General features: G+C 38.3%; 1 protein-coding gene across 1 annotated transcript; it reads right to left on the reverse strand.

Moving 5' to 3' along the window:
• Positions 1 to 5,723: 5,723 nt before the first annotated feature.
• On the reverse strand, positions 5,724 to 11,204 carry LOC131603032 (copper-transporting ATPase RAN1-like). Its single transcript, XM_058875272.1, has 9 exons — positions 10,772 to 11,204; positions 10,036 to 10,656; positions 9,117 to 9,546; positions 8,619 to 8,944; positions 8,226 to 8,284; positions 7,778 to 8,120; positions 7,355 to 7,552; positions 6,871 to 7,128; positions 5,724 to 6,393 (listed from the first exon to the last, which is right to left on the reverse strand). The coding sequence occupies exons 1-9, from the start codon at positions 11,039 to 11,041 to the stop codon at positions 5,917 to 5,919; spliced, it is 2,982 nt and encodes a 993-aa protein (XP_058731255.1). The 5' UTR covers positions 11,042 to 11,204; the 3' UTR covers positions 5,724 to 5,916.
• Positions 11,205 to 12,081: the final 877 nt, after the last annotated feature.

Raw genomic sequence — 12,081 nt, forward strand, 5'->3', positions numbered from 1 at the left:
GGAAGCTCATATTTCCACAAAAATCTTGGAGGAAAAGGCTTTGTCGCTCAAAGACGAGGTTGTAGCAACATCCGCCCAGCATTTTAAAAGGGCGGAGAGACATACCACTTTCTTCTATCCCAACCTATACTTGAGACTCATGGACCTTTTTCAGGTGGTTCGAGATGGTCTATTGATGAATGACGAGTGATCCCTCGTGTTTGGACCTTTTTTGTAATACTTAATGGTTTTTTGGTTTATGTTTATTGATGTTATTAGTATAGCCCCATTTTTGTGCTTGTATCTTATTATTGGCTGATGTAAGGAATGCTTTATTATGTTAGGGGCCAGGGTATCAGTCAACATATGAGGTTTACCCTAGTTCTCTATTATCATTGCCAATAACGTTGGGTGATCTAAATCTCCCTCATGTTGGTGGGGTCTTACATGAGGATCCATTGATGGTCCATAAATATGGTAAGGATTCCTCTCGCATCTAGACAACCTTTTGGGGAAGGCCAGAATTCCCTTTAGGGATTCAACATTTTGATCACCTCTAAAGGCAACAAGGATCCCTCTTAGGAGTCCAACATTTTGGTCGCTACTAAAGGAGGCAATTATCCCTCTTAGGAATCCAACATATTGATTGTCTCTCGGAGAGGCAAAGATCCCTCTTAGGGATCCATCATTTTGATTGCCTCTTTGGCTACAAGGATCCCTCTTAGGCACCAGCATTTTGGTCGCCTCTAAGGGTAGCAAGGATCACTTTTAGGGATACAAAATTTTGATTGCCTCTTTGGGTGGAAATGGTCTCTCTTAGGGATTAAGCATTTTGATCGCCATTTAGGGCGGCAAGGATCCCTCTTATGGATCCGACATTTTGATCGCCTCTTTGGACGACAAGGATCCCTCTTAGAATCTGACATTTTGAACGTCTCTTAAGGCGCAAAGATCCCTTTTAGGGATCTAGAACTTTGATCGCCTCTTATGGAGGTAAGGATACTCTCATAAGGATCCAACATTTCAATCGCCTCTTAGGTCGACAAGGATCCCTCTTAAGGATCCACCTTTTGGTTGCCTCGTAGGGCAACAAGGATCTCTCTTAGTGATCCAGAATTTTGATCCCCTCTTACGGACGATCTCCTCCCAACTTTTAGGTTTCTTGCAAAAAGGGAATAGCCAACAAGAACATATTCTTTGGAACAATAACATGAGGGGCCTTATTAAAAACCCTTGCCCATGCAAGATACAAATATCAAATAGTGCACCCCTTACAACAACATGTCTTTAACAACTCCCGAGATGTAATACTCACATATCAAAACTAACAACAAAAGGACTAAATGATGGTAAAGAAAGCAAATAAAATATAATAGGGAAGTGGTGTTAGAACAAGATTTGTTCTGATCAATATTCTTAGTTTTGATGATAACAATGTATATGAATTTTGTATGAGATAATGTGGTACTCTAATACTAAGCAATTTCCATTTCAGGAATTATATAAAGAGTATGCACAAAATCAGCACAAGAAGCACTGACTCAGAAGGTTCAGCATGCAACATCAGAACATGGTCTGGCAAGACATCAGAAGATGGTTAAGCAGAATCAGAACATGGTCTATGGAAGCATCAGAAGGACTTGAGATCAGAAGCAGAAGCACTGAAGTTCTCATGGTATCACGCTCAGAAGCACTTCAAGGTCAGAAGACAAGAAGATGCTCTGCACCAAGCTGTTTGACTCTGATGATATTCAAACGTTGTTCACACAAACATCAGATCAGAAGCAAGTACTAGCTGGCAGGCTACGCTGACTGACAAAAGGAACGTTGAAATCTATTAAAGGCAACGTCAGTAGACACAGTGAAAGCAAGGCTCGAGGTAGTTGACAAAAGAGTGTAACATTAAATGCAATGTTGTACGGAATACGCAAAGCATTAAATGCTCCCAACGGTCATCTTCTCAAACGTCTATAAATATGAAGTTCTGATGAGAAGCTATGTTACGAATTACGAATCACGAACTCTGAACCAACTTGCTGAAACGCTGTTCAAATCAAAAGCTCTCAAACTTCATCAAACTCACTACATTGCTGTTGTAATATATTAGTGAGATTAAGCTTAAACTTAAGAGAAAATCACAGTTGTGATAATAGCTTTATAAGAAGCATTGTAACTCTTAGAATTTGTCTACATTAAGTTGTAAGAACTAGAGTGATCAGGTTGTTGATCAGAATACTCTAGAAAGTCTTAGAGGGTATCTAAGCAGATTGTTCCTAGAGTGATCAGGTTGTGATCAGTATACTCTAGAAGACTTAGAAGTTGTCTAAGTGGAAAACCATTGTAATCTCGTGTGATTAGTGGATTAAATCCTCAGGTGAGGTAAATCACTCCAAGGGGGTGGACTGGAGTAGTTTAGTTAACAACGAACCAGGATAAAAATCATTGTGCAAACTGTTTTTATCTTACAAGTTTTAAAACTACACTTATTCAAACCCCCCCCCCCTTTCTAAATGTTTTTCTATCCTTCAAGTGGCACCCGAGGGCATTCCTTATGGGGTTCTAATATTCAAACTCCTAACTGGTTATAGGGTTAGCCTCCTCGCCTTTGCAAACCTCTCATGGCGGATTTAACCCTAAACTCAATTTGTTAATGGTCACGCCTAGAGTGCATACCCTTTTTAGCTTTAGGCTCTCTACGTAGAACTTCCTGGAAATTTGTTGATCTCCTTGGAAGAATCCTACCCGCCCATTTGAAAGCGGATATCTCACGCACAAATACAAAGGGGACAAGGCAGTGTTCAACTGCTTAAAAATTGGTCGCCCTATAATCATATTGTAAGAAGTCAAACATCAATAACCAAACACTTAACCTTAATTTATTTGGCTTGATCTTGCTATACAAAGGTAGTATTTAACCTTTCACTTGCACTTGCTCCCTAGAGAATACAACTAGCAAGCCTTTAAAGAGTTTTAGGTCATTTGGGTCGAGGCGGAATCTTTCGAATGCATCCCAATATAGAATATTTACAAAAATTCCTTGGAATACGAGATTTTTTTGATCTCCCACTCCTCACACATAATGGTTTTGACCATGGAGTCATATTGTGAGGGTGAAAGTCAGTTGCATCCTTATTAAAGAAGGTGATTGTTGCTTTTGGCGTATTTGGCTCACCTTCGCCTTCAACATTAGGGAGGTCTTATATATTCAAAATTTGGCGAGTGTACCTTTCATGGGCAAAGCTAGTCTCCCCGCCTACGGCGAACCTCCAGCAATAGTATTGAGTATGTGGCGCACGACTTTGCTATTCTATATTATCGATGTCTCATTTAATTTATTGGGCTATGCATTTCCCGCGTCATCTCTCCCTTGTGAGTTGGTCTTGTTTGTCTCACAAGAAGAATCACCCTTTACATACTTCTTAAGGTGTCCCTTCTGGACCAGCCTTTCGATCTCTTCCTTAATTTGGTAACACTCCTCATTATGGTGTCCTTTGACTCTATGAAACTTGCACCATCTACCTGGTTTAGAACCCATTACATCTGCTTTTGGAGCTGGGGGCGTAAGGATGTTTTATAGGTGAAGAACCTCGCGGAGAACTATGCACAACAAATGTCCAGAGGCATGAAGCTCTCCGCAGTTTTTCTTACTCTCTTAAATATAGTCTTGTCCTTGATAGGAAAGGTACAATTACTCTTCCTTTAGTGGTGCGAACCTTTGGCGTTAGGAACAAGCTCTTTAACGTCCCACATTATCTTCTTAGTGTTACTCTCTTCGCCTTTAATGTAACATTCCACATTGGTGACCATCTTTGCTAACAAAAGTGCAGGATTTCGAGCGATAGACTCATTGAAGTGTCTCGCCTTTAGTCTATTTTGGAACATCCCCACAATGAGTATGATGGTGGCTTTATTGAACTGGGCAAGAAAGTCCCTCAGCGTCTCTGATGGACCCTGTTGTTTGTTAAACAGGCTGGTGGTGAACATCTACTAGTTTGGAGCAGACCTATGTATCATCGCAGGGTTGCATCCCTGAAGGTACCAGACAACAATTTGCACTTCAGGGAGTCAGGCGCTCTGATGATGGTCATATGTGTGTTGACAGAGGCAACATATTAGTAAGAATCATTGCATTCGTTAAACTTGGCCAAAGAGGGAGGCTTTAATCCTTCAGAGACATGTGTTTCCCATATTTCATATGAAAGTGGTAGGAGATCTAGTACTTCCATCTCCTCTGGAGGATTGGTCTCTTGTTGGTATTGTTAGATATTCATGACGCAGTCCTCCAGACTTTGATTCTAACGACGTAGTTCGTCCATGGCGGCACGCATCTCCGTCATGGCATTGTTGTCGGCATCACAACTTCCATTTGTGTCCTTCGGCATTTGGGAAGGTGTTCTTCTGTTGATCATGGATTAGAATTTTTTGGTAAAGAGTGGGGGTGACAATGAGTATGATGTTTGTAAAGAAATGTGTGGTCCATGTTAGTTTTATCAAGGCCCCATAGCGGGCACCACTGTATTGATCAAAAAGTACATATGTGCATGATATTATTACAGGTGTAGGGGATACTAAGAGAGCTTAGTAGATTTATAAGAGTTAGGGTTTCCCTACGGAGGCAAGAGGCCTTGTATGATGGTGTTACAATTTTTAGGGTGGTTTTAGAGGGCCAACTCACGTGAAGTTTGAGACTCTGTATGTAAGTGTTGTGCTTAGGGTATGAATGATATAGAGGCCCTTAGGCCAAAGACTTAGGAAACTCTAAAAGGTGGTAATCGCTCCCCTTTGATTGAGGGGTTGTTGACTCCCTATTCTTCATGAAGTCGTGGTATGACTTGGTCTGCATAACCGGTGGAAGGATATTGGCATTATGTATGTGTCTTATTATGAGGACGAGCCCCCATACTCGGTTACCGTAATTAAATAGGCTTATCAAAAACCCTGAGCCTTTTCTATTTAAAAAAATAGTCTGGCCTGGCCTGCGCCTATGTAGGCTAGGCTTTAGGATCCCCTATTATTGATCTGACCTATTTCTACCCATAGTTATAAATTATGTGTTCAGAGTTAACCATTTGCCTTTCTCTACCATCAAAGGCCCCTTATAGAATCTTGCATAGACTTTCATGAACTGTGTGGTTAAGGGGCAACAAAATAGTATTTATCCTTGAATCCTTTGAAGCTTTCCATATATACTTCAAATATTTTGTGACCTTGCTTCAAGGAGATCAGCTTTTGAGGGTGGTCAAAATTGATAAAAATTTCTCAAAATATGGAACAAATGAAAAAATAACATCAACATGGGAAAGTTATTCTTGTACTCACAAGTCACACCAATATTAGAACACCTTATATGTCATTACGGTAACCGATAGACTCTACAGCGTGTTTAAAACGCGTCCAAACACCTTATATGTCATTACGGTAACCAGGAGACTCTACAGCATATTTGAAACGAGTTCAAATATGTTTCAAGCTGGAAGCTACAACCCATAGCTTCTATATCATCGTGCATTTGTTTCCTTTCAAGGCAAATCCAAACATTCATTTGAACGTTTTACACACCACCTTATTCATTCTACCCTATGATGGGTAATGATCAACAAGCATTTTCCCACTAGTAATTCACAAAGCAGGGTGCTTCTTCGAAAAATTCATTATTAAATTTAAGAATTGTAAGAACCTACAGGGTAGTTAAAATATGCAAACCCAAGTCTCGCATGTATTTTCAGAGAGATACTCATGGACGGTTATTTTGAAGTCATGAAGAGAGGCGTGAACCTGTTCTTGGAGAGAGCTCGAGAGTGCTATGCAATTACAAGTACATTTACAATTAATTGGCATCTACAATTACAATTGCACAATGAGTGCAGGTGAAAAGATCCTAATGAAAATGCACAAAATTGGAACTACAAGGGTCCAACTCATTTTTTTTATTTTTCTTTAATTTACAACTATTTCAAGTATTGTAGTAAGTCTGGGTTTTCTATATCTTCTAAGAAGCAAAGAAGAACATACAACACTCACAGACGAGAGAGCCATGCATGCACCAGCAACCCATGGTGGAAGCTTGATTCCCAGTGAAGGAAACAAAACTCCGGCAGCCACTGGTACGGCTATAATATTGTAGGCCATTGCGAATACATAATTCAATCGAATGCGAGAAAAGGTCTTTTTAGAAAGATCAATTGCTGTGATCACGTCTTCCAAATTATCTCTCATCAAAACATAGTTAGCAGCTTCTATGGCAATATCTGTCCCAGCCCCAATTGCCATGCCAACATCTGCAGCAGCTAAAGCAGGAGAGTCATTTATACCATCACCTACCATTGCAACTATACTTCCATCTTTTTGGAATGATCGAACAACATCAGCCTTTCCTGCAGGCATAACCTCTGCTCTAACATCTAGAATGCCAACCTGTCATAAACGAATTTTTTTCAGCCAAGTTTGATTATAACATAATTTCTGACCAAAATTCATGTTATAACTGTGTCATGAAGTAGCAAATATTTGGTATGGTTTATAAGAAAGAAGATTCAAACATTTTTCCTAATAAATTTAAAAGCATAGCATTTCTTTCAAAATATTACTGTTGCATTTGTGCACAAGAAAACTAACGGTCAGCTTGAAAACGAGATCAATTATGGTTTAAATCATACTTTTCTTTCATTTATAGTTTACAACTATCCCTATCCACAGTTCAATTAAGTTTTTTATATTACACACTATAACACTATCATGTTCCATGCAAAAGATGTTGGTTTTCTTGGAACTAGTAAAATTCCATAGGTTAAATGCATAAACTAGAAAGCATAGCCTTGGAACCGCACTCAAAGTTATCACAATACCAAACTTTCCAATCAAAAAGAAAATATTATAGAAATATATACAAACCTCCTTGGCTACAGCTCGAGCTGTTCTCCAGTTATCTCCTGTAACCATTACAGGCGTGATTCCCATTTTCTGGAGACCCTCTATAACAACAGAAGCCTCTCGTTTAAGTGAGTCTGAAACCCCCAAAACTCCAATCAATATACCATCACATGCTACAAGGATCCCTGTCTTGGCACTTTCTTCAAGCTCTACAACAAAATTTTCCACTTCAGTAGAAATGTTTATACCACTTTCCACCAGCAGCTTCCTGTTACCAACCTGATCAGAACATACTGCCTCAAATAAGCAACTATTTGGACAAATATATAACACATTTATCTATGCTAAGAAAAATCTTCTCCTAATGAGACACATGTCCCTCTCTCCAGAAAACACATTCCTACATTTTTATGTTCACAAGAACAATGTTTTTGCACGGTGCACTGCAAATTCCATTCATTAAAAAGATAATGACAGTCATACAAGAATGGTCAAAAAACATTACCAGAACACGTTGTCCATCTATAATGCACTGCACGCCCTTTCCTGGAATAGCAGAGAAATCTGAGGCATCATAAAGCCACCCTGATTTTATTTCAATGGCATCATTTTGGGAACCATTGGTAAGAGAGGACTCATCAAAGAAGTGAAAATGGCGTGCGTATTGTAATATTGCTTTTGCCAGCGGGTGTTCACTGCTAGCCTGAATTAAAATAAATTAAATAAGTTTTAAAAAAAATGACAAAAATCCAATTGATTCATCTAATATGCATCATAAGAATAGGAGGAAGATTGAAATTTTCTAACAGACAATCACAGAGAAAAAATAATTAATCTTCTTCATAATCAGCCCTGGTCCTATTTCAGAATGCCAAAAGGTTCAAACTATGTGTATATGTGACAATACCAAAGAGAAACAATGAGTCACCTCAGCAGAAGCCACCAGTTTAAGAAATTCTCCACGATCCATTCCGGCAAAAACCTTGGCAACCGAGACATTGGCTTTCCCCTGAGTTAGAGTTCCTGTTTTATCAAATATAACATATTTCACCATCTGAGCTCTTTCTAAGGAATCTCCTCCTTTAATTAACACACCATTGTTAGCCCCAACTCCTGTGGCCACCATGACAGCAGTTGGTGTTGCCAAACCAAGTGCACATGGGCATGCAATCACCACAACAGATATAGAAAACATAAGGGCAAAAACAAAGTGATTTCCATTTTTCGGCAGCCATTCGTCTGGGTAAGCTCCAAGAGCCCCGGCAGCATACCTAGAGTTATACAAAATATGTACACAAAAGTAGGGATAAGCATTTCAATCACGCAGTAGAAATCAAATTTGATCAATATGCCAAAACTAGTCAAGGTAACCTTACCAACACAATAGTGTCAATATTGATAGAGCTACAATTGTAGGAACAAATATGCTTGCTACCTGCAAACCAAAAGAATGGTACCTGAGTTTATTAATATATCTTCAGTCATTTGTGCCAATCAACTAGCCAGTTTATAAAGTTAAAGTACTGACTACTATTAGAATATCATGTGAAAGCAAAAAAACACAAGTGAGGAACATTGTCGCATTGCCAGTCCATGCCACAAGTGTTCAACAGTTTAATATTGGACGCAGACTTGATCGCAGCCCTCCTCTTTCTCCAAGAATTGGATTGGCCATATAATATGACGCAGGCAGTGCATAAAAACGCGTACACTATTATTAAACACTTGCAGAACATTAAACTATCCAAGACTACGGCCAGAATACTTACATAATCAGCAAACTTTTGAATGGGAGCTTTGGACATTTGGGCTGTCTCCACCAAATTAATTATCTGACTCAAAACTGTATCGGATCCTACTTTGGTAGCTTGAATGTGAAGGACGCCATGAAAATTGATTGTACCTCCAATAACAGATGCATTGATTTCCTTCAAAACAGGTAGAGATTCACCAGTCACCATACTCTCATTCACATAACTTGAGCCCCAAGTAACAATTCCATCAGCAGGAATCTTTGTACCAGGAAGAACTTTTAATGTGTCACTAGGTTGAATGAGCAAGGAATCTATTTCTCTTTCTTCAATAGTTCTACCATCTAGAAAAGAAAACAATTATTGACGAGTTATAATTTGATGTTATGATGAAATCTCGATGATAAATGAAATAATCCTCACTAATTTCAACCTAAATATATGATAATCATTTCATTAGCTGTTTCACCTCCATTTTCTTAAGAAAACAAAGCACATAAAATCAAAGTCACGCACCTTTGTCTTTAACAACCAATAAAGCTGTTGGAGGAGTGAGTTCTACTAACTTCTTAATGGCATCAGATGTCTTTCCCTTGGCAAGACATTCCAAATACTTGCCCAACAATACAAATGTTATAAGCATAGCACTGGTTTCAAAGTATGTTGTAGACCAAAATCCAGAAAGGGCACCATACAGAAGAGCACAAACAGAATAAACATATGATGCTGTAGTTCCCAAAGCAACCAAGACATCCATGTTTGTTGAACCATTTCTAAGAGCTCTGATAGCTGCTATGTAGAAGCGCTTTCCAATCACAAATTGGATGACACTCACCAATGCCCACTTCAACCAATCATCCATGAGGAAGGGCCCGCATCTCCAGAGTAATAAGGAGTATATGAATGGGATATGAGGACAAATTACCCCCATGAAGAAAAGAGGAATCTGAAACAAATGCATCAAGCAAAAATCAATGCAAAAGAATAAACAAGAATCTAAGCAAAAACAAGGGGCGACAATATTACACAGACACTCCAATTCTAAATATGATCTGTTTCTGTACCAATATCAAGAGTCTTATTTTGCTTCAGTTACATGCTTCTATGAAGAAAAGGATGCCACTTCCTTTAGATGAAATTTCTGTATGGCCTAATAAAACCTTTATGCCGCATACATTAATGGGGATCTAATATCAGCAGAATCTGAAAGGATGGCTCATTCTACACTAGCACCGTAACGTTTGAATTTGAGCATACAGCAGATACTAACTACAAAATTCCTTACCCTCACTAACTATCTCTCTATATCTACACATGCCATTTAATAGATACTCCAACTAAGAAGCCAAATAATGCGATCAAACAGATAAAGAAACAAAATGAAACCAAACAAACAACAACAAAAAATATGGGGGTATAATAAAGAGATACTTACACTAAGAACCAAGCTGGAAATAAAAAGTCGGAACATAGTTGAACTCTCTGAGACATCTTTAGAAGCCATTCTCGCATAAGGGCTTCTAACATGCAACTTAAATTTGCCATTACTAACCACACGGATCCCATCCACCACTGATCTAGAATTGAGAACTTGAGGATCAAAAACAACATTAAGTTCACTCATCAAAGGATCAAACCGAAACTGCCTTACCCCTTTCATACCACTAAGCATGCTTTCCAAAACCCGAGCATCCACCAAAGAACACGCTCCGACAACCCCTAAAACAATCTCATCTTGACTAGTACTCTGCACAAACATGGCCTCAAAACCAGCATCTTCAATCGCACTAACAATATCTTCTTTGCTAATCACGTTTGGATCAAACTCAACTTCACCCAACGAAGTAGCTAAAGCCACCACCGCTTTTTTAACTCCGGTGATGTTTTTCAAAATTCCCTCAACGGAATTCACACACGCCGCACACGTCATACCACCGATCGTGAACTGTCCAACCACCGTATTATCCCCAACCGGTTTCGTCCCGGTCGAACCGGGTTCATGTAAGATCTCAGCTTCAAAACCTGCATCTTCAATCGCATTCTTAATATCGTCCTCCTAGGGTTCACAAACATTCAACACTTTCTAAAATCAGTTGCGAAACACTTTCAATGAAAGAATCACGAACAAGCTGAAAACAAAATTACAAAAAAAAAAAAAAAAGAGTAAAAACCTTGGCGAGGTTTTGGTTAAAAACGACGTCGGCTTTATTCTGAAGTAAAGCAACGGAAGCCTCGATTACGCCGTCAACGGACTTGAGAGCCGCCTCAACGGAGTTAGAACAGGCGGCGCAGGTCATGCCGGAAATTCTAACCTGAATCCGTTTTGTTTCATCGTGAACCTCGCGTTTATCGTAGGAGTCTAGGAGGCGAACATCTTCGAGGTCGCCGGAGTCGGAGTCTTCACCGGCGCCGGCGGAAGTTAGTTGAATACTCGGCGCCATTATTAGAGAGAGAATATTATGGAATGTTGAGAGGTGAATGCGAGAAAAGAAAAACGAAAGATATATATAAAGAAGGAAAAAGATAAATGAAAAAAATGAATAAACGAAAGAAATGTGAGAAAAGGAAGAAGAATGTGAAAAAAAGAACGAAAAAAAAAACAATTTCCGATGGAGATGGTGAGAAAAATATTTTTAATTTTTAATTTTATTTTTATTATTGTATTTGGTGGAGACAGCAATATTTTAACCAAAGTGGAAGGTGCAATAGATTGGATCATTGGGGTTGGAGGGAGATTTGTGGTATTGCGTTTACTATTATGCCCTTGTGATATTGGTGGAAATGACTGATGGGTCCTTTGTACTTCATAAGTTGGGAAATTGTACTGCATGGCATGGAGGTCGTGTTTGGTTAGCTATGGGACGCGTTTCTCGTTTTTCTGGAAGACGAAGAAGCGTATTGGCGTTGTCTGACTTGTTCGGCATGAAAATATGAAATGCGTGTCGAGTTACGTCTTTTCTTTTGAAAGGTTTCGGCTGGTCAGGGAATGGTCAATTTTTATTATTTTGGTGTAAGTTTTACTCATAGTTTTATATTTATTTTTTAACTATTCATTTAAACAAATCTATTTGTGGTTTAATTTTTCAATACCTAATTGAAACCAATTTTAAAGTAGATTGTGACTCATGCTATAAGTGGATATTAGTTTATTTTTGAGAAATTATGTACAAACATTATAAATTAATTTTATATTATTAATCAATGAATTTTATATTATTAATCAATGACAATCATGTATTCTATTTATTGAAATAATTAAGATTTTCAAAAAAGATTAAAGAAGACTAAAAAAAAGAGAAAAACTGAATTTAAAAAAAAAAATATAAGATTTGTAATAAGTAGTAAATAAGTTATTATTTACATCATGCAATGTTTTTAATAGGCACCTAAAGCCTAGTCCTAAAACAAACAAAATATAAAATCCAAAACACTAAGTAGATAATGCAATTATATTAATTAACTATAATTTCTTCGACACAAT

The sequence above is a fragment of the Vicia villosa genome, linkage group LG5 (assembly GCF_029867415.1).
Source record: "Vicia villosa cultivar HV-30 ecotype Madison, WI linkage group LG5, Vvil1.0, whole genome shotgun sequence".
Classification (NCBI taxonomy): domain Eukaryota; kingdom Viridiplantae; phylum Streptophyta; class Magnoliopsida; order Fabales; family Fabaceae; genus Vicia; species Vicia villosa.